The sequence below is a fragment of the Pseudophryne corroboree genome, chromosome 1 (assembly GCF_028390025.1).
Source record: "Pseudophryne corroboree isolate aPseCor3 chromosome 1, aPseCor3.hap2, whole genome shotgun sequence".
Taxonomy (NCBI): domain Eukaryota; kingdom Metazoa; phylum Chordata; class Amphibia; order Anura; family Myobatrachidae; genus Pseudophryne; species Pseudophryne corroboree.
In genome coordinates, this window is record NC_086444.1 from 642,230,197 (window position 1) to 642,252,838 (window position 22,642).

The 22,642-nt window shown below is 45.8% G+C and overlaps 1 protein-coding gene across 1 annotated transcript in view; it reads right to left on the bottom strand.

Moving 5' to 3' along the window:
• SLC49A3 (solute carrier family 49 member 3) overlaps positions 1-22,642 on the bottom strand; it is a 79,164-nt gene continuing 56,522 nt past the window's right edge. Inside the window, exons 8-10 of the mRNA XM_063914616.1 lie at positions 13,759-13,916; positions 10,044-10,156; positions 1-354 (exon numbers count right to left, since the gene is read on the bottom strand). Coding sequence (XP_063770686.1) covers positions 215-354; positions 10,044-10,156; positions 13,759-13,916 — 411 coding nt within the window. The 3' untranslated portion in view covers positions 1-214. The remainder of the gene's footprint in view (positions 355-10,043; positions 10,157-13,758; positions 13,917-22,642) is intronic.

The following is a 22,642-nucleotide window of genomic DNA, read 5'->3' on the forward strand; positions in this document are numbered from 1 at the left end:
TTTAAACATGTTTATTTTTTATTTATTTTTTCCTTTTCACAAAACCAACCCATAAAAATATAAAATCTGTTAGCAATATCAAAATCAGTACCAAAATACATACAGTAAGTGTCAGTGCATGTCAAGCAGCTCTTCACATATGGTTTCATCAGTTGTCTTCATCTTTCTTAGAGATTGATTAATAAAAGAATATCATAGTTCTTCACATTTACAATTATGTTGAGTTGGTATCATGTCCATTACCATCTTCGTCAGATTTTGCTTCAGCTTTTAATCTTTTGTAATCCGTATGGAAAAAGGTGACAAATATGCAGGCTCCAATACTGCAAACACCAGCCATTACTAAAGAAGAAACTGTTTAAAAAAAAAAAAGAAAGAAAATGATTGATATTAACAAAATAAATAAATGACACGGGCCTGAATCAGTGCTGGATGCAATGCCAATGTTTGCACAGTTGCGCATTTTTTCCCCCAGCATGCGCGGTAATTGATCAGTCGCAGCAGATGCGGAGAGGATTTATTCACAAAATGAGTGACAGACAATGACCACTTGCAGTAGGTAAACGTGTGGTAGAGAAACGCAGGCGTGTTGGAACCAGTTCAGGGGAGTTTACACAGTCGTTTACAGCATCATACTTGCGACGGACATTCTGAGCAACCCTTATGTTGTTCACAGGTCAGATGGTGCGTCTTTGTACACAAGCGGCAGATCAGCAACGCCATCAGTGGGCACCTGTAGAAACCCCTGCAGCAGCATCATTAGCATATTTATGGAGAACCGCTGCATACGAAAATTGGGTCCGACTCTGTATCAGGCCCACAGTTATCAGGCTTATCAAAATTAATATTTATGAATATGAGGAATACGGTCTACTCCTGATCAACTTTCAGTTAGTTAAAATGCTCCTGAGCAGTTTTGTATAAGCAGAGAAAGTGTGGGGTGCTCGAGCTGGCAGAGCATACCCTGTCACAGGTCCCTACAAGGTGGATGTCCTTAGGATATACTACTGGTTAGCCACCCAGCTCGGCTAGACACATCAATAGAGACTGGTAAAATAAGGGACCTAGATACTGGCATAGTAAGTGAAGAATGAGCTCCTGGTGTCAACAGCTTCAGAAAGGGGGTTAGCTGCACCAGGGACTAAAGTGGACCCGAACAGAGCAGAACTGGGTTCCGTCACTTGTGTTGGTAACTGCAACTATTTCCCCCTCCACTGCGGCCCTGCCCCTGTGTCTCGTGGCACATCACTTGGGACGTGTGAAATTTGGGAGCCGCTCTGCACTGTGTGTATATATATATATATATATAAATACATATATATCTATACATGTATCTCTCTCTCTCTCTCTCTCTATATATATATATATATATATATATATATAAAGAATTTACTTACCGATAATTCTATTTCTCGGAGTCCGTAGTGGATGCTGGGGTTCCTGAAAGTACCATGGGGAATAGCGGCTCCGCAGGAGACAGGGCACAAAAGTAAAGCTTTTCCGATCAGGTGGTGTGCACTGGCTCCTCCCCCTATGACCCTCCTCCAGACTCCAGTTAGGTACTGTGCCCGGACGAGCGTACACAATAAGGGAGGAATTTTGAATCCCGGGTAAGATTCATACCAGCCACACCAATCACACCGTACAACTTGTGATCTAAACCCAGTTAACAGTATGATAACAAAAGGAGCCTCTGAAAGACGGCTTCCTACAACAATAACCCGATTTTTGTAACAATAACTATGTACAAGTATTGCAGAATAATCCGCACTTGGGATGGGCGCCCAGCATCCACTACGGACTCCGAGAAATAGAATTATCGGTAAGTAAATTCTTATTTTCTCTATCGTCCTAGTGGATGCTGGGGTTCCTGAAAGGACCATGGGGATTATACCAAAGCTCCCAAACGGGCGGGAGAGTGCGGATGACTCTGCAGCACCGAATGAGAGAACTCCATGTCCTCTTTTTGCCAGGGTATCAAATTTGTAGAATTTTACAAACGTGTTCTCCCCCGACCACGTAGCTGCTCGGCAGAGTTGTAATGCCGAGACCCCTCGGGCAGCCGCCCAAGATGAGCCCACCTTCCTTGTGGAATGGGCATTTACATATTTTTTGCTGTGGCAAGCCTGCCACAGAATGTGCAAGCTGAATTGTACTACAAATCCAACGAGCAATAGTCTGCTTAGAAGCAGGAGCACCCAGCTTGTTGGGTGCATACAGGATAAACAGCAAGTCAGATTTCCTGACTCCAGCCGACCTGGAAACTATATTTTCAGGGCCCTGACAACATCCAGCAACTTGGAGTCCTCCAAGTCCCTAGTAGCCGCAGGTACCACAATAAGCTGGTTCAGGTGAAACGCTGACACCACCTTAGGGAGAAACTGGGGACGAGTCCACAGCTTTGCTCTGTCCGAATGGACAATCAGATATGGCTTTGTGAGATAAAGCCGCCAATTCTGACACTCGCCTGGCCGAGGCCAGGACCAACAGCATGGTCGCTTTCCATGTGAGATATATCAAATCCACAGATTTGAGTTGTTTAAACCAATGTGATTTTAGGAATCCCAAACTACGTTGAGATCGCCCAGTGCCACTGGAGACATCAAAAGGGGGTTGTATATGCAGTACTCCCTTAACAACTTCTGGACTTCAGGAACTGAAGCCAATTTCTTTCTGGAAGAAAATCGACCGGTCGAAATTTGAACCTTAATGGACCCCAATTTGAGACCCATATACACTCCTGTTTGCAGGAAATGTAGGAATTAACCTAGTTGAAATTCTTCCGTGGAGCCTTCCTGGCCTCACACCATGGAACACATTTTCACCTAAGCAGTGATAATGTTGTGCGGTCACCTCCTTCCTGGCTCTGACCAGGGTAGGGATGACCTCTTCCGGAATGCCTTTTTCCCTTAGGATCCGGCGTTCACCCGTCAACGCGGCTGCGGTAAGTCATGGAACAGACATGATTCTTGCTGAATCAAGATCCTTTCTAGTATCTCTTGAAGTTCCGGGTACCAAGTTCTTCTTGGCCAAACCGGAGCCACGAGTATAGTTCTTACTCCTCTCCTTCCTATCATTCTCCATACACTGGGTATGAAAGGCAGAGGAGGGAACACATACACCGACTGGTACACCCACGGTGTTACCAGAGCGTTCCAGCTATTGCCTGAGGGTCTCTAGACCTGGCGCTTCATGTGGGACGCCATCATAACCACCTTTGGTCTTTCCCAACGGTTTACAAACATGTGGAAACTTCCAGATGAAGTTCCCACTTTTCCGGGTGGAATTCATTCATGCTGAGGAAATCTTCCTAGTTGTCCACTCCCGGAATGAACACTGCTGACAGTGTTATCACATGATTTTTCGCCCAGCGAAGAATCCTTGCTGTCATTGCCCTCCTGCTTCTTGTGCCGCCCCGTCTGTTTACGTGGGCGACTGCCATGATGATGTCCTACTGGATCAGCACCGGTTGACTTTGAAGCAGAGGTCTTCCTAGGCTCAGAGCATCGTAAATTGCCCTTAGCTCCAGTATATTCATGTGGAGAGAAATCTCCAGACTTGACCACACTTCCTTGGAAATTTCTTCCCTGTGTGACTGTTCCCCAGCCTCTCAGACTGGCATCCGTGGTCACCAGAACACAGTCCTGAATGCTGAACGTGCTGCCCTCTAGAAGATGAGCACTCTGCAGCCCCCACAGAAGAGACACCCTTGTCCTTGGAGACAGGGTTATCCGCTGATGCATCTGAAGATGCGATCCGGACCATTCGTCCCGCAAATCCCCCTGAAAAGTTTTTGCGTGAGATCTGCCGAATGGAATCGCTTCGTAAGAAGCCACCATTTTTCCCAGGACTCCTGTGCATTGATGCACTGATACTTGGCCTGGTTTTAGGAGGTTTCTGACTAGGTCGGATAACTCCCTGGCTTTCCCCTCCAGGAGAAATACCTCTTTCTGGACTATGCCCAGAATCATTCCTAGGAACAGCAGACGTATCATCGGAAAACAGCTGCGATTTTTGGAATATTTAGAATCCACTCGTGCTGTCGTAGAACTACTTTAGATAGTTCTTTTCCGACCTCCACCTGTTCTCTGGAAACTTGCCCCTTTCAGGATATCGTCCAAGTAAGGGATAATTAAGATGCCTTTCTTCTTTTAAGAATCATCTTTTCGGCCATTACCTTGGTAAAGGCCCGGGGTGCCGTGGATAATTCAACGGCAGCGTCTGAAACTGATATTGACAGTTCTGTATCACGAACCAGAGGTACCCTTGTTGAGAAGGGCAAATTTGGACATGGAGGTAATCCTTGATGTCCAGGGACACCATATAGTCCCCTTTTTTCCGGTTCTCTATCACTGCTCTGAGTGACTCCATCTTGATTTGAACCTTTTTATGTAAGTGTTCAAAGATTTCAGATTTAGACTATGTCTCACCAAGCCGTCTGGCTTCAGTACCACAATATAGTGTGGAAGACTAATACCCTTTTCCTTGTTGTAGGAGGGGTACTTTGATTATCACCTGCTGGAAATACAGCTTGTGAATTTTTTCCCAATACTGCCTCCCTGTCGGAGGGAGCCGTTGGTAAAGCAGGCTTCAGGAACCTGCGAGGAAAAAATGTCTCGACTCTCCAATCTGTACCCCTGGGATAATACTTGTACGATCTAGGGGTCAACTTGCGAGTGATCCCACTGCGCGCTGAGACTCTTGAGACTAACCCCCCACCTCACCTGAGTCCGCTTGCACGGCCCCAGCGTCACGCTGAGGACTTGGCAGACGCGGTGGAGGGCTTCTTTTCCTGGGAAGGGGCTGCCTGCTGCAGTCTACTTCCCTTTCCTCTATGTCTGGGCAGATATGACTGGCCTTTTGCCCGCTTGCCCACATGGGAAACGGAAGGATTGAGGCTGAAAAGACAGTGTCTTTTTCTGCTGAGATGTAACTTGGGGTAAAAAGGTTGGATTTCCCAGCTGTAGCCGTGGCCCCCAGGTCCGATGGACCGACCCCAAATGACTCCTTCCCTTTATACGGCAATACTTCCATGTGCCGTATGGGATCTGTATCACCTGACCACTGTCGTGTCCATGACATCTTCTGGGAGATATGGACAACGCACTTATCTTGATGCCAGAGTGCAAATATCCCTCTGTGCATCTCGCATACATATATATAGAATGCATCCTATTAAATGCTCTATATCAATAAAATATTTTTAGTCAGGGAATTCGACCAAGCCAACCCAGCACTGCATCTCCAGGCTGATGGCGATCGCTGGTCGCAGTATAACCACCGTATGTGTGTATATACTTTTTAGGATATTTTTCCAGCTGCCTATCAGCTGGGTCCTTGAGGGCGGCCGTATCTGGAGACGGTAACGCCACTTGATAAGCGTGTGAGCGCCTTATCCACCCTAAGGGGTGTTTCCCAACGCGCCCTAACTTCTGGCGGGAAAGGGTATAACGCCAATATTTGCTATCGGGGTAAACCCACGCATTATCACACACTTCATTTTATTTTATCTGATTCAGGAAAAACTACAGGTAGTTTTTTCACTCCCACATAATACCCTTTTTTGTGGTACTTGTAGTATCAGAAATATGTAACACCTCCTTCATTGCCCTTAACGTGTGGCCCTAATGAGGAATACGTTTGTTTATTCACCGTCGACACTGGATTCAGTGTCCGTGTCTGTGTCTGTGTCGACCGACTGAGGTAAATGGGCGTTTTTTTTTTTTTTTTTTTTAAACCCCTGACGGTGTTTCTGAGACGCCTGGACCGGTACTAATTGTTTGTCGGCCGTCTCATGTCGTCAACCGACCTTGCAGCGTGTTGACATTTTCACGTAATTCCCTAAATAAGCCATCCATTCCGGTGTCGACTCCCTAGAGAGTGACATCACCATTACAGGCAATTTCTCCGCCTCCTCCAACATCGTCCTCATACACGTCGACACACACGTACCGACACACAGCACACACACCTGGAATGCTCTGACAGAGGACAGGACCCCACTAGCCCTTTGGAGAGACAGAGGGAGAGTTTGCCAGCACACACCAAAAAACGCTATAATTACATAGGGACAACCTTATATAAGTGTTTCTCCCTAATAGCATCTTTATATATATATTTATATCGCCAATTAGTGCCCCCCTCTCTGTTTAAACCCTGTTTCTGTAGTGCAGTGCAGGGGAGAGCCTGGGAGCCTTCTCTCCAGCCTTTCTGTGAGAGAAAAAATGGCGCTGTGTGCTGAGGAGATAGGCCCCGCCCCTTTTCCGGCGGGCTCGTCTCCCGCTTTTAGTGAAGTTTGGCAGGGGTTAAATATCTCCATATAGCCTCTGGGGGCTATATGTGAGGTATTTTTAGCCAGTATATAGGTTTACATTTGCCTCCCAGGGCGCCCCCCCCCCAGCGCCCTGCACCCTCAGTGACAGCGTGTGAAGTGTGCTGAGAGGAAAATGGCGCACAGCTGCAGTGCTGTGCGCTACCTTTAGAAGACTGTCAGAGTCTTCAGCCGCCGATTCTGGACCTCTTCTAACTTCAGCATCTGCAAGGGGGCCGGCGGCGCGGCTCCGGTGACCATCCAGGCTGTACCTGTGATCGTCCCTCTGGAGCTGATGTCCAGTAGCCAAGAAGCCAATCCATCCTGCACGCAGGTGAGTTCACTTCTTCTCCCCTCAGTCCCTCGTTGCAGTGATCCTGTTGCCAGCAGGACTCACTGTAAAATAAAAAACCTAAGCTAAACTCTCTAAGCAGCTCTTTAGGAGAGCCACCTAGAATTGCACCCTTCTCGGCCGGGCACAAAAATCTAACTGGAGTCTGGAGGAGGGTCATAGGGGGAGGAGCCAGTGCACACCACCTGATCGGAAAAGCTTTACTTTTGTGCCCTGTCTCCTGCGGAGCCGCTATTCCCCATGGTCCTTTCAGGAACCCCAGCATCCACTAGGACGATAGAGAAATATATTTATTTATTTATTTATTTATTTATTTTAGTCTTGGGAAAGCACTCTCCTATATACACTCCTGTGTTTGTTGAGGCTTGTGTTCTACTGTGGAGGATTGCACTGTTAATTATTACTTCTGCTGTCTTAGCTAGGAAATCTTTTTCCAGCACCGAGGTATAAAGCTTTTGTAAGTAGCCCAAATCAAGCCACACAGTGTCCTTTGTATGCTCACCACACATTTTCTGGCTCCTCTCTTCGGCGCTTAGTGCTTCTACTTCCCTGTAATGCGGCGCATTCGGACACCAGCGCTAACAATAGTGAGTGACTGGCTAAACTGACTGACAGGCTGAATCAATTTAAAAGGTGAAGGTGAACGTGCACTGCACTGCACAGCACTATCACCTTTTACATTGATTCAGCGTCCAGACATTACCCTCAGCGATATCACCGCATCTATCCGTTACATTAGCCATCTCAGGGCTTCCAGGCCGGCAGCCCAGGTGCTGTGTTGTGAAGTCAGGGCCTCTGGGGATTTGGGTGCGGCTGTGGTGGGGAGGCACTTCTGTGACATCACACGCAGAGGAGGCTACGGGGCTCAGAGAGTATGCGGCGCAGGGAGGGCTATGAAAGCCTTCCGCTGCACCGCTTTCATACACATCTATGCCGGTATCCGCAGCAGCTTTTGTTCCACCTGCGTCGTGGCTAGGGAGTGGGGATTGGGGGGGCAGGTGGACTGGCAGCAGGACATAGGGGATCATTCCGACCTGATCGCTAGCAGGCTACTTTTAGCACTGCTGCAATCAGGTAGTCGCGGCCTACAGGGGAGGGGGGAATCGCTGTGCAGGGCTGCACACGCTTGTGCAGAGAGATGCACAAACAAAAGTTTTTGCAGTCTCTGCACAGCCCAGGACTTACCCGCTGCGATCATCCAGGACGGAGCTGACGTCAGGATCCCTCCCTGGAAACGGCCGGGCATGCCTGCGTTCAGACAGACACTCCCTGAAAACGGTCAGTTGACGCCTCCGTCCGGTCTCTTCCTCTCAACCTTCTTGCGTTCGCCGCTGCAAACGCTTTCTTCGTTATGCTCGTCGCTGCTCGGCAACGGCCATCACCAGGCAGCGACGCACCTGCACATTGCCACCCGCACACATGCGCTGTTCTGACTCGTTCGCGCGGCTGTGAAAAAGTGCAGCGTGGGAACGGGTCAGAATGACCCCCATAGGAAGCTGCAGTAAAAGGATTTTTTTCCCCTATCTACATTGCAGAGACTTGCTGCAGATGCAGTGGCATACCCTCCAGCTGTACCTTTTTGGCAGGTACAGGACCTTTTTGTTATGGTCTGTACCGATTTTTGGCTCTCCAAACTCCCATTGACAGTATAGGAAAGGGGCATGGCCACGTCACTTTACCCGTGGCTACGCCCCCTTTTCGAATTTGAAGCAATTTTATGTGTAAATTGTTGGAGGGTATGTTGCTGCAGACGGTGTGGGCCTGGAGCTGCAGCTCCATCAGCCCCATTGTTAATCCTGCTCTGGGAACACACAACAGTCAAAAGGCAGACCCTCCCATTGGATGTAACCTGTGTGGGAGGAAATTTCGCGCCCAATCAGCTGTGGACTGGTTGTGATAGACCCGACAGTTGAATAGCGGGAGTTAACTCCCGGCGCTATTCAATTCAGCTCAAGTTAAGTCAGCGAAGACCCGTTCTCCTGGACTTAACAGGTTGAATTGTCGGGAGAACGGGCGTTCTCCGACTTAACTCCCCGGCGCAAGGCTGATTCCCGACAGAATCAGCCTCGCGCCGGCCGCGTGGCAACACTTTTGTCGGATTTCTTCACTCATCCCCCGGGGGTGAGAGAAGAATTCCTGACAGTTGAGAGACACTTGGCGCTGTATTGAATAGCGCCGGGAGCTAACTCCCAGAGCTATTCAACTGTCGGTGAATTGAATCGACCCCCAATGAGAGCTCCTAGCCACACCCAGTGTTAGACACACTGCACAGAGTCACAGATCTGGGCTATTATATAGGAGATTCAGCTGTGCATAGCACAGGAACTAATGCACTACTTCCTACAACTCAAAGTATGATTGGAAGAAACATACCACTATTTGCTATAAGGGAATTAGTGGGGTCTGTCAAAAAGTGAGAGTAATTAGATCATTTCATTCATGATTAACATATTTCATTGTGCATCAAATGAATCAAGTTTCTACATTCATGCCAGACACTTATGACTAGTGAAAGCTGAAAGAAGCTGGTTATATATTTACAGGGGTTCAGTAATATTGACTTGATCGACTTGATCTGTGAAATCCCAACAGGGTGAGGTAAGTTTGTTCCCCACTCTCCTCTAACCCCCACCCCCGCAGCCTTACCCTAAGCCTAAGTCCAACCACCACCCCGGCTCTAACCCTTAGCGACCGGCTGTACTTATGGTCAGGATTCCAACTGTCGGGATTCTGGCATTGGTCTCGTGACCCTGTCGGGATTCCGGCGTTGCATTCTGACTGGTGGTAGGATTCCGACGCCGGTATTCTGCCAGCCAGGATCCCGACAGCTGGCATCTTAACCGCATCCCATTTACAGATGCTCCTCACTTAACAACCTTCCTGTTTAGTGACCGCTCGGACTAAAAACGATTACCTGTATTATGTATGCGGCTCCTCGCTTAACAACCAGTTTGCTTAATGACCTAGTCGTAGGAATGGAACTCTGTCATTAAGGGAGGAACATCTATACTATCTATAGCAATCGCATCACATTACAGAGGGAAAAGTGATAACATGAAAACTATTATTTAGCAGGTACACGGAAAACAACAGTAGAAATCCATATCTTGTTTCTAGAGGTGTAAGTAGACACAAGTCCATAATATGCATTATACAGTATGTATACAGACGTATAGGTAGTCCTTTTGGGTATGTGCAGTAGTGAAATGGGTATAATATACAAACCAAAGATGAGTTCATCCCCTAACACAGATACCACATTTGTATGAAGGGGACAAGTGTACTTCAAGAAGAAATTCATAAACCACACCACTCTGGAAATCCAGTGTTCCAAATATAGATAATATTCTGAAACCACAAAAATAAGCAGTAGCTACGTACGTGACCAATCGTATATTTCAGTCTGACTCGTGCCACATGCAGAGAGGGAAGTGGCAGCATACGGTTTCGCTAGTAACTGAAGCAGCATCATGAAGATTAATCCCTGGACCTGGCTTGGAAGGGACACACAAAAATAATAATATACAGTTACTAAAGAGGCTATTAGACATAACTGGAAAATGATACTAGTAAATATAGAAAAGTGCCTTGGCGCCAAAACAGATCAGCTGCACCAAGCTGGTCAGAAAGGTATCCCCAATACCAAAGACAAATGTGGATAAGATGAAATTAGACCAGGTATTGTGCGCTTAATCAGATAAAGAAAAGATTACTTCCCTCACAGATCTTCTATTATATACTCCATACGAACAGGGTCCATATGTAGGGAGAAACAGAATTCCACATATAGTGTAGTGAATTTGAAAAATGCAGTAAACTGTAGGCAAATATATAATTATATATTTATATACTTGTTGTACAGATGGTGCAAATGATAATGGATGGAGAATTACCAGAATTGGGTATAATATAGGCCTCAATATATGCCTTCCAATGTGTCTTGTCGGTATGTTGATTGTGCATGAATCCCCTCACAGACCCTCTGTCTTCGACTTTTGCCACAAACACTCCCCAGAAACGGAGTTCATAAAGGGAGAATAAAATAACGCATATGGTGTAGTATGTTCAATTTAAAAAAATAATTTTTAAGAGAATATCAAATAATCACATAAAAAATGCCAATGCATATAAATAAAGTAATAGATGGAGAATTACCACAGACCAATATTTCAAACAGCGTTGAATAATGCCTTTGTAATACATCTCACTGATAAAGACGCAGTTCAAATATCCCGATGGAAAAAAGGTAAAGTTGGAGGTTTACCGGATTTTTTTGAAATATGTGCCCTTATGATGTTCACTCTAGGAGAAGCTGGCTCCGGAACCCGTCTCCAAAGTAGCACACACTTCCGTCCGTCCGTCCGTCCGTCCGGTGAAGCTCTTTAACATGAAAGGTTCTCCTGTTATACAGTGCCGACCGGTTTCGGGATCTCTCCCTTCTCAGCCTTGATGAAATATTGATCTGTGGTAATTCTCCATCTATTACCTTTTATATGCAATGGCATTTTTTATGTGATTATTTGATATTCTATTAAAAATTATTATTCTTATGATAGAAGATCTGTGAGGGAAGCAATCTTTTCTTTATCTGATTAAGCACACAATACCTGGTCTAATTTCATCTTATAACTGGAAAATTATTAGTGTGAGCAAATTGTGAAATATGTCCAGAAACAGGCAGTAGCAGCAGTTTTAACCCATTTGTACTACGGTGTAACAGCAGCCAAGGATAAGCGCCAATGACATCATCCTGTGGCCCAGGAGGCTGGTGTGGTACTTCCTCACAAGTGATTTCTGAGGCATGAACCCAACAACAGTGACTTTACTGATCCCACAACTAGCAGACAAAACAATGACCGCTCCCAGCTCTGTATTCCTGGCTGCACTGTAGTCTCCATTCTCAGATAGCAGATATGACAGAAGAAATTATATTGTCCCATCTAAGGGGGTCATTCCGAGTCGTTCGCTCGGTAATTTTCTTCGCATCGCAGCGTTTTTCTGCTTAGTACGCATGCGCAATGTTCGCACTGCGACTGCGCCAAGCATTTTTGCTATGAAGATAGTTTTTTTACTCACGGCTTTTTCTTCGCTCCGGCGATCGTAATGTGATTGACAGGAAATGGGTGTTACTGGGCGGAAACACGGCGTTTTATGGGCGTGTGGATAAAAACGCTACCGTTTCCGGAAAAAACGCGGGAGTGGCTGGAGAAACGGGGGAGTGTCTGGGCGAACGCTGGGTGTGTTTGTGATGTCAAACCAGGAACGACAAGCACTGAACTGATCGCAGATGCCGAGTAAGTCTGAAGCTACTCTGAAACTGCTAAGTAGTTTGTAATCGCAATATTGCGAATACATCGTTCGCAATTTTAAGAAGCTAAGATTCACTCCCAGTAGGCGGCGGCTTAGCGTGTGTAACTCTGCTAAAATCGCCTTGCGAGCGAACAACTCGGAATGAGGGCCTAAGTTACTAAAGATTTTTAATTTGACATTGTTTTTTTAGATGCATCGGTAATAAACAGCTTATTCGAGGAGTTGCTTATACATTATATAAACTTAGAATATGGTCTGGTCAGTAAGGTCATTAACCACTTAACTGACGATTTTTCCCTTCAAAACTTTTCATAACTCTGGTGTTTCTTTTTTATATATTTAATATAGTTTAAAAAGTATTTTTTTTAAACTGATTATATAATGCACATCTGGAGAACAGTGGGGCGGTACATTCACACGTGATCTGACCATGCCAGTTACAGGTAAGTGGTTAAAGAGTTAAAGTTCGTTAAAGGGAAAGCTTGTGTATAATACTACTACTGTTTTGCTCTATTCACATTATATTCACTATGAGGCAATTCTATTCTCCAAGTGGATTTATTTATTTTCTTCTCCTTGGAGAGAAATGATCACTGGTTTGTGTATTAGATACATAGATTTATCTGCATTGCATATCTGTTGCTATACTGAAGGGCAATAAAACATAAACAGAATGTAATATGTTATCTGAAAATTCTTAAATTGATATCTATAGTTTGAACCTATTGCGTTACGACACATGTTTGAAAAAACAGTGACACCAAGAGCATAGCTACCATAGGTGCAGTGAGTGCAGCTGCTATAGGGACCAGAGCTGGCAGAGGCCCACCTTCACTGTCACAGTTACATGTGTTATATACACAGGCATAGCTACCATAGGTGCAGCTGCTATAGGGACCAGAACTAGCAAGGGCCCACCTTCCCTGTCACAGTTACATATGTTACATAAATTCTTCACCATTTGGTGGTACATAGGGACCCTTATAAACTATTGCCTTGGGGCCTATAATATATCTAGGTGTGCCCCTGACCCTGCTAACTGTAATGTGATATAAAGGGGCATTATAATGTTACATAATATGAATTAGGGCACTGTAATGTGGCACAATATGAAGTGGAGGCACTCTAGTGTGGCATAATATGAACTGGGGACACAGCATTTTATAATGTGAATTGGGGGTACTTATGTTGCATAATGTGTACTGGCAGCACTACAAAGTGACATAATGTGCAATAGGGCACTACTATGGTTCATAAAATAATCTAGGGCACTAGTAAGGGGCATAAAATTTACAACTGCTGTGGAGAGGTTCTCTAGAAGCATTGGGACAGGGGCCCTTTCAAAATGTTGCTATGGGGCCCACACAGTTCTGGCTATGCCCCTGCTTGACTATATAACCATAAAGAGTTCATTTGCACTCAGCTTTCAAAAAAATGGTGTGTAATATGTTGTACAGTAAAAGATTGTATCTTGTTTCTGAACCTTCAGTTACTTATTGTGCACGCCAAAAGGACGGTTACCTAGATACACAACTCACTTGATAAAGTATTTGTAAATAGGTTTTAAGGGGACATGTATCAAACCTTGGAGAGAGATAAAAGTGTAGAAGTTACCCCCTCCCCCCTTCCTCCATTGCATTATACCCAACAATATAAGAAGATAAGTATGGGTTTGGGTTGATCCTTTTTTAAGTAAAAATTGTCCTTCAGGAAAGTTGCTGGTGTATGAAAGCAATAACGTTTTATTTGTTGGGACTGATACCCAGCTTGTAACAAATTCACTTACCCAGATATAAAGGCCAAACCTGTTGAACTACCTTCTCCAACAGGGTAAGAGCATTCCACAGCTAGCTCCATAGCAATTGGATAGTTTGCAAAGCCAAAAAATCCCAGCAAGGAACATATGATTACCAATAGAACGGTCTGGTTCCGCAAATTTGATACCTAAGTAATAAAACAATTATATTGGCAAGATAGTGACACAGACTGAATATGAAAGTGATATACTGTTCAACAAGTGTGGATGGATTCTCTTTTTTCTACCTCTCAGTCTGAAGCTGGCCATACACCTAAATATGTATTGTCAGATCTCGCTGGTTGGAATGAAAACCTGGTAATGGATGAGAGCAAATAACAACTGTCCATTTGCTCCTAAAAGCTGTAAAACTGACAAAAACGGTCGTTCAGACAAATTGGTTAAATCAAATGGATTTAACCAATTTGTCTTTATCACCATTTTTGTCTGTTTCACAGTGTTTGAGAGCAAATGGTCAATTGTCATTTGCTCCCATCCATTACCAGATTTTAATTTCAACGAGCCAGATCGGACAATACATCTTTAGATGTATGGCCAGCTTTAGTTACAGGAATGAGATGGGCAGCGCGGTGTACATTAATAAATGACATAGCTATCTATTATATACATTATTATTATAAAGAACCTTTATATACAATGTCATACAGTGCACTTCATCAATGGTGCACCCACACTGCTCGTCTGAACAGAGCCTTGATAACGAACTATCTGTAAAGTGTGGATTCTTGCATGTATACAATAAGCCTTATCCGCACTTGAGCACCTAAGTAAAAAGTGCATTGTTCATTGGACTTCTTCCAATATATGTATATTCTGGCCAATTATGGTGGTTGCAACTATTATTTTTTATGATAATGTATGCTAATTGAATTATGTTTTATAATTAAAATTAATTGATAATCTATTCTGTAATTGTGCTCCCTCTTGAGTTGTTTTATTGCTTGTATTGATTTGAAGTATCCCAGAATACTTTCCCTTGGAAGCTGCACTCCAGAGGGATCAACATTGGTATTTAAATACTACACTTGCATTTGATATATTTTTTATATCTAGTGAATAGGTATATATATATATATATATATATATATATATATATATATATATATATGCAAACTGTATACCGGCGGCACTCAAACGGGACTTGTACAGCACATGGAAAAGGAAGAGACTAGGCTCTTAACTCTTGTTAACGTTTCAGATTTATATCTTTCGTCAGAACAACAAACACATAACAAGCCACATACCTTTATATCCTCCACCATCACCCGTGCATTGCGTCCCTGGCTCGGCCACGCCGGCGGGGGACGGATGACGTCATCAAGCTGCTCCCATCGTTCAAACGCTCCTCCCCGTCGACGTCCCGGTTACCATGGGAACCAGCTATAACAAAAACATGTGATATTCACTGTTAGTACATTCCAAACGAATCCCTGAGGTACCCGATACACGATTGCATATGAATAGAACATGGCAAGATATTCTTAACACAAATAGACCAGTTTTTTATAGCTAGCTAAAGCTATCTCTTAATCAGTAAAACAGTTTAAACTGAACTGCTCATTGAGCCCCCCGGGGGCAACAGTATTTAAGCGGTGTATCCACCTTGCTTCCCGTTGCAATAATAACCTATTCCTATCGCCCCCCCGGATGTTTTTAGGTTGTTGGTCTATAATTTTGTATTTAAGGGTAGCCAGCCCATGCCTAAACTTTGCAAAATGCCTGGCCACAGGTTGTGCCTGGCTCTGTCCCTCAATAGCTGCACGAATAGCAGACCTATGCATGGCCATTCTCTCACGAAATTGTCGTGTGGTTTTACCCACATAAAAAAGCCCACAACGGCATCTTATAAAGTAAATCACATGAGTGCAAGTGCATGTTAGGATTTTGTCAATTTTTATAAATTTTCCAGTATGTGGGTGTGAAAAACCAGGGCCTACCTCCATGTAGCTGCACGTTGTGCAGCCCACACATCTGTAACACCCCGGTTTTTTAGTCAAAAAAGTAGATTTCTGTACAGGTTTAAATGCAGATATGTCATTATGTACCAAGTAATCCTTCAGGTTCCTATTCCTAGAATAACTAGGCAATAGGGACATGTCCCTGAAGGCACTTGTTTCACTATCTGATGCAATAATAGACCACGCCTCCCTCGTATGTTTAGAGATCTCTCCACTAATGGTCGAGAATCTCTGAACAAAGGGGATTTTATTATGCATCTTATCTGTCCTGGCATTAGATTTTTGGAGTAAATCCTTTCTGTCTAGTCCTAACACCTTAGCTTTAGTTTTCATTAGTTCATTCCAATTATACCCCCTCAGTTGGAAATTACGGGCCATACCATCTATCTCTAACTCTGTATTCACAATGTTGTCGGAGATTCTATGAGCCCTTAAAAACTGGGAGTATGGTAAACTATATTTGATCGCAGCGGGGTGAAAGCTAGACGCCTGCAAAAGGGTGTTTTTATCCGTCGGCTTTTTATAGAGCCCAGTATGTAACTGTCCCTCCGACAGAGTGATTTGGACATCCAAATAGTTCACTTGTACCTCACTGATTGTAGCAGTGAATTTAATGTTTGCATCTTTTTGATTGATCTCTAGGATCAATTGATGAAGGGATTCCCTGGTCCCAGACCACATTAGGAGCAGGTCGTCTATGTAGCGAACAAAGAATATTATTCTCTGCGCATTACTAGGGTTGGAGAAGAATAATTCTTTTTCTATTTCGAACATAAAGCAGTTCGCGAATGCCGGGGATACACAACTACCCATTGCGCACCCCTGCAGTTGTTCGAACCACCTGCTGTCGAACAAGAAATAATTGTGTTTCAGGGTCAGTTTCAACAATTCTAGAAAAAATTGTAAATCCGGGCCCTGATATGCAGAGCTGCTAGATTAGGGGTGGGCAAAATACGGCCCGCGGGCCGGATGCGGCCCGCAAACCGATCCTGCCCGGCCCACTGCCTCCCACCAGCGAGCAATGACAAGCAGTCCGACCGGCTGAGCTGCTCGTCATTGCTCTGCACTGCAGTACCTCCAAGCTGCCAGTGGCGCCTCTCTCCCCTGCTGCTGCTGCTCCAGGATCCCGCCTCCAGACTCCCCAGTGACAACGGCTGTGTTCAGCCAAGAAGGGGGCGGGCCTACGTGCCAATGAGGGGCGGGGCTACACGGGACCTCAGGGGGCGGGGCTACACGGGACAAGAGCCAGACTGCTACAGATCCATCCTTCCTGCCACTGCCAGCCAGATCAGTAAGTTAATGGGAAAAGTAAAAGAAAGTGTGTGTGTGTGTGTGTGTGTGTGTGATAGTGTGCGTATATTTGTGTGTGCGGGCAGTGGCGTCAGACTGTTTTTAGGTTTGGGGGAGAGATCTTTAGCTCTCGCTGTACCAACCCCTCCCGTGTTCTGTCACCATGTCACCCCCATGTTCTGTCACTGTCACCCCCCCCCCGTGTTCTGTCACTATGTCACACCCCCTTGTTCTGTCACTGTCACCCCGCTGTGTTCTGTCACTGTGTCACCTCCCCGTGTTCTGTCACTGTGTCACCTCCCCGTGTTCTGTCACTGTGTCACCTCTCCGTGTTCTGTCACTGTCAACCCCACCATGTTCTGTCACCATGTCACACCCCCCATGTTCTGTCACTGTCACCCCCACTGTGTTCTGTCACCCCCTCTCCCCGTGTTCTTTCACTGTGTCACACCCCCCGTGTTCTGTCACCGTGTCACACATCCGTGTTCTGTCACTGTCAGCCCCACCGTGTTCTGTCACTGTGTCACACCCCCGTGTTCTGTCACTGTCACCCCCCTCCCCGTGTTCTGTCACTGTCACCCCCCTCCCCGTGTTCTGTCACCGTGTCACCCCCACCATGCTCTGTCACCCCCCCTCCCCGTGTTCTTTCACTGTGTCACCCCCCCCGTGTTCTGTCACCGTGTCACACATCCGTGTTCTGTCACTGTCACTGTCACCCCCCCTCCCCGTGTTCTGTCACTGTGTCACCCCCGTTTTCTGTCACTGTGTCACACACCCGTGTTCTGTCGCTGTCACCCCCCCTCCCCGTGTTCTGTCACCGAGTCACCCCCACCATGTTCTGTCACCGTGTAACACACCCGTGTTCTGTCACTGTCACCCCCCTCCCCGTATTCTGTCACTGTGTCACACCCCCCATGTTCTGTCACTGTGTCACCCCCACCGTGTTCTGTCACTGTGTCACCCCCCCCGTGTTCTGTCACCCCCACCGTGTTCTGTCACCGTGTCACCCCCGTGTTCTGTCACCCCCACCGTGTTCTGTCACAGTGTCACCCCCACCGTGTTCTGTCACAGTGTCACCCCCACCGTGTTCTGTCACCGTGTCACACCTTTCCCCAGGGGCCATAAGACACTGGATAATTTGCTTGCTGCACAATAATTATCAGTACCGGATCTTGCCACGGGCAAGCAGTACTTTTGCCCGGGGCGCCGCTTTCCGGAGGGCGCCGGCGCCCTCCGGAGGGCGCCGCACCATGGCAAGATCCGCCACTGTGCCCTCTGCAGTGCCCCCCGCTGTGCCCGCCGCTGGTCCCCCGCTTTGAAGGGAACCAGACGCTAAGCGTCTAGTTTCCCTTCATGGAGAGGACTCTGCTGTGCGGTGCGCGATGACGTCATCGCGCACTGCACAGCAAAGGTCCTCTCCATGAAAGGAAACTAGACGAAGCGTCTAGTTTCCCTTCATGGAGAGGACCTTTGCTGTGCGGTGCGCGATGACGTCATCGCGCACCGCACAGCATAGTGGCAGAGACACTAGGGGTCATAATTGACCTCTAGTGTCTATGCTGTGCTATGGGAGAGACGTAATGACGTCTCTCCCATAGATCCGAGGACAGATACAACCATCCGAGTCCAGGAGAAGAGCGGCGCCGGCGGAGGAGGAGGTCTGGAATCAGGAGCGGGGATTGTAAGTATACTTTTATTTATTATTATTATTTTTTTCAGCTGCGCTACAGGGGGCACAAATGGGGGCGTAACTGACCACGCCTCCATATGAAGCCACGCCCCCGTTTTTGCCCGGGGCGCCACAAGGGCAAGATCCGGCCCTGATAATTATCCTAAATAAAATGTTAATGTGTAAAAAGGCTCTCTACCTGCCGTAATGTGTGTAAAAGGGGCTCTACCTGGTATAATGTGTGTAAGTGGCGCTGTGTGGCGCAATTTGAATAATGGAGACTATTGTGCAGCCTAATAGGAATCTGTATTATTTTTTGCCCACACCCCTTCCACATGAAGCCACGTCCCTATATTTTTGGCAAGTGGGGCGAGCTGCTATTTTGTATGTGGCCCTCGGATACTGACAGGAAATGTCAAGTGGCCCCTCAGCTGAAATAATTGCCCACCCCTGTGCTAGATAATAGACGTCTGGCAGCCTCTATACCTCTTTCATGTGGAATGTTAGTATAGAGGCTGACCACATCCAAAGTGCCCAATATAGTATCTGCAGGAAGATCTGATAGTGACTGCAATTTAGTAATCAATGAGGTGGTGTCTTTAAGGTATGTAGCCTGTGCCTGGATCACAGGCTGAAAGTAGTGATCTAAATATTGAGACACCTTATAAAACACTGAATTGCGGGCTGAAATGATAGGGCGACCCGGTGGCTCCATCGCATCTTTATGAATTTTAGGTATGGTATAGAAGATGGGTGCCACCGGGTAGTCCTGAATCAATGCCTCACGCAGTGCTCCAGAAATAAGACCCTCCTGAACTGCTTCCTCTAACACATTTTTGAGTTCACGATTATAGCTGTCTGTTGGATCTACCAACAAACTTCTATATACCGAAGTATCTAATAATTGCTTGTAAGCTTCCTTTTTATATTGGCATAAGTTCTGTACAACAATACCACCCCCCTTATCAGCGGGGCGTATAACTATGCTCTGATCTTTACTCAAATTCATTAAAGCTTCTCTCTCCCCTTTTGATAAATTAGACCTCTGCTTTTGATGAAGTTTAACTGATTCCCCTACTTTCGAGTCTAAGACTCTGGCAAAACATTTGAGTGAAGTATTAGACGTAACAGGATCAAAGTTCGAGCGTTTCTTCAATGGGCCAGGTATGTCAGACCTCTTGATTTGCTGTGGTTGTATTGAGAAATGTTCTTTCAACCGGGTCGCCCTATCATTTCAGCCCGCAATTCAGTGTTTTATAAGGTGTCTCAATATTTAGATCACTACTTTCAGCCTGTGATCCAGGCACAGGCTACATACCTTAAAGACACCACCTCATTGATTACTAAATTGCAGTCACTATCAGATCTTCCTGCAGATACTATATTGTGCACTTTGGATGTGGTCAGCCTCTATACTAACATTCCACATGAAAGAGGTATAGAGGCTGCCAGACGTCTATTATCTAGCAGCTCTGCATATCAGGGCCCGGATTTACAATTTTTTCCAGAATTGTTGAAACTGACCCTGAAACACAATTATTTCTTGTTCGACAGCAGGTGGTTCGAACAACTGCAGGGGTGCGCAATGGGTAGTTGTGTATCCCCGGCATTCGCGAACTGCTTTATGTTCGAAATAGAAAAAGAATTATTCTTCTCCAACCCTAGTAATGCGCAGAGAATAATATTCTTTGTTCGCTACATAGACGACCTGCTCCTAATGTGGTCTGGGACCAGGGAATCCCTTCATCAATTGATCCTAGAGATCAATCAAAAAGATGCAAACATTAAATTCACTGCTACAATCAGTGAGGTACAAGTGAACTATTTGGATGTCCAAATCACTCTGTCGGAGGGACAGTTACATACTGGGCTCTATAAAAAGCCGACGGATAAAAACACCCTTTTGCAGGCGTCTAGCTTTCACCCCGCTGCGATCAAATATAGTTTACCATACTCCCAGTTTTTAAGGGCTCATAGAATCTCCGACAACATTGTGAATACAGAGTTAGAGATAGATGGTATGGCCCGTAATTTCCAACTGAGGGGGTATAATTGGAATGAACTAATGAAAACTAAAGCTAAGGTGTTAGGACTAGACAGAAAGGATTTACTCCAAAAATCTAATGCCAGGACAGATAAGATGCATAATAAAATCCCCTTTGTTCAGAGATTCTCGACCATTAGTGGAGAGATCTCTAAACATACGAGGGAGGCGTGGTCTATTATTGCATCAGATAGTGAAACAAGTGCCTTCAGGGACATGTCCCTATTGCCTAGTTATTCTAGGAATAGGAACCTGAAGGATTACTTGGTACATAATGACATATCTGCATTTAAACCTGTACAGAAATCTACTTTTTTGACTAAAAAACCGGGGTGTTACAGATGTGTGGGCTGCACAACGTGCAGCTACATGGAGGTAGGCCCTGGTTTTTCACACCCACATACTGGAAAATTTATAAAAATTGACAAAATCCTAACATGCACTTGCACTCATGTGATTTACTTTATAAGATGCCCTTGTGGGCTTTTTTATGTGGGTAAAACCACACGACAATTTCGTGAGAGAATGGCCATGCATAGGTCTGCTATTCGTGCAGCTATTGAGGGACAGAGCCAGGCACAACCTGTGGCCAGGCATTTTGCAAAGTTTAGGCATGGGCTGGCTACCCTTAAATACAAAATTATAGACCAACAACCTAAAAACATCCGGGGGGGCGATAGGAATAGGTTATTATTGCAACGGGAAGCAAGGTGGATACACCGCTTAAATACTGTTGCCCCCGGGGGGCTCAATGAGCAGTTCAGTTTAAACTGTTTTACTGATTAAGAGATAGCTTTAGCTAGCTATAAAAAACTGGTCTATTTGTGTTAAGAATATCTTGCCATGTTCTATTCATATGCAATCGTGTATCGGGTACCTCAGGGATTCGTTTGGAATGTACTAACAGTGAATATCACATGTTTTTGTTATAGCTGGTTCCCATGGTAACCGGGACGTCGACGGGGAGGAGCGTTTGAACGATGGGAGCAGCTTGATGACGTCATCCGTCCCCCGCCGGCGTGGCCGAGCCAGGGACGCAATGCACGGGTGATGGTGGAGGATATAAAGGTATGTGGCTTGTTATGTGTTTGTTGTTCTGACGAAAGATATAAATCTGAAACGTTAACAAGAGTTAAGAGCCTAGTCTCTTCCTTTTCCATGTGCTGTACAAGTCCCGTTTGAGTGCCGCCGGTATACAGTTTGCATTTATACACGTGAGTGACGGAGGGCACCTGGGCGTACCACGGATGAGATAGTGAGTGCCGGTAATTTCTGTTATTATATATATATATATATATATATATAAATGCGAAAGCCCTCAGTCAATCAGTCAGTCACTCACTCACTGGGCGGGATGTACTAAGCGGAAAATGCGGTAAACTTCCTGTTTACCGCATTTTCCTGATGTACTAACCCCCGGCCGGCAGGACAGCGCCGCGGCGGGGTACGCTGGCGTACGTCCATAGAAGCCTATGGGCTTCTCTCCGCGGCGCTGTGTGAGGGATCCGATCGGATCCCGCCCAGCATGCCCTGCGGCCGCCCCCGTCACCCCGCGCATGCGCAGACTGACTCCTGGGGCCAAATCCCGGAAGTCAGGCTGCCGCTGCGCATCGCGGAGGACAGCTCTTATCGGAAGAGCTGTCCTCCGCAATGCTGATCGCATATGTTAGTACATATGCGATCAGCATCGTGGCGCAGGGCGGCGATGTACATTAGTACTTCCCGCCCACTGACTCATCACTAATTCTCTTACTTCCTGATATGTTAGGAAGCTGAAATGTAACATAGGTATTCTTCAGGTGGGAAATAGGAAAACTACTTAATAGGAATTTTAATGAACCTCCCCCATGGAGATGAACAGGGGGTTGACATAATGACGTCATTACCGATGCG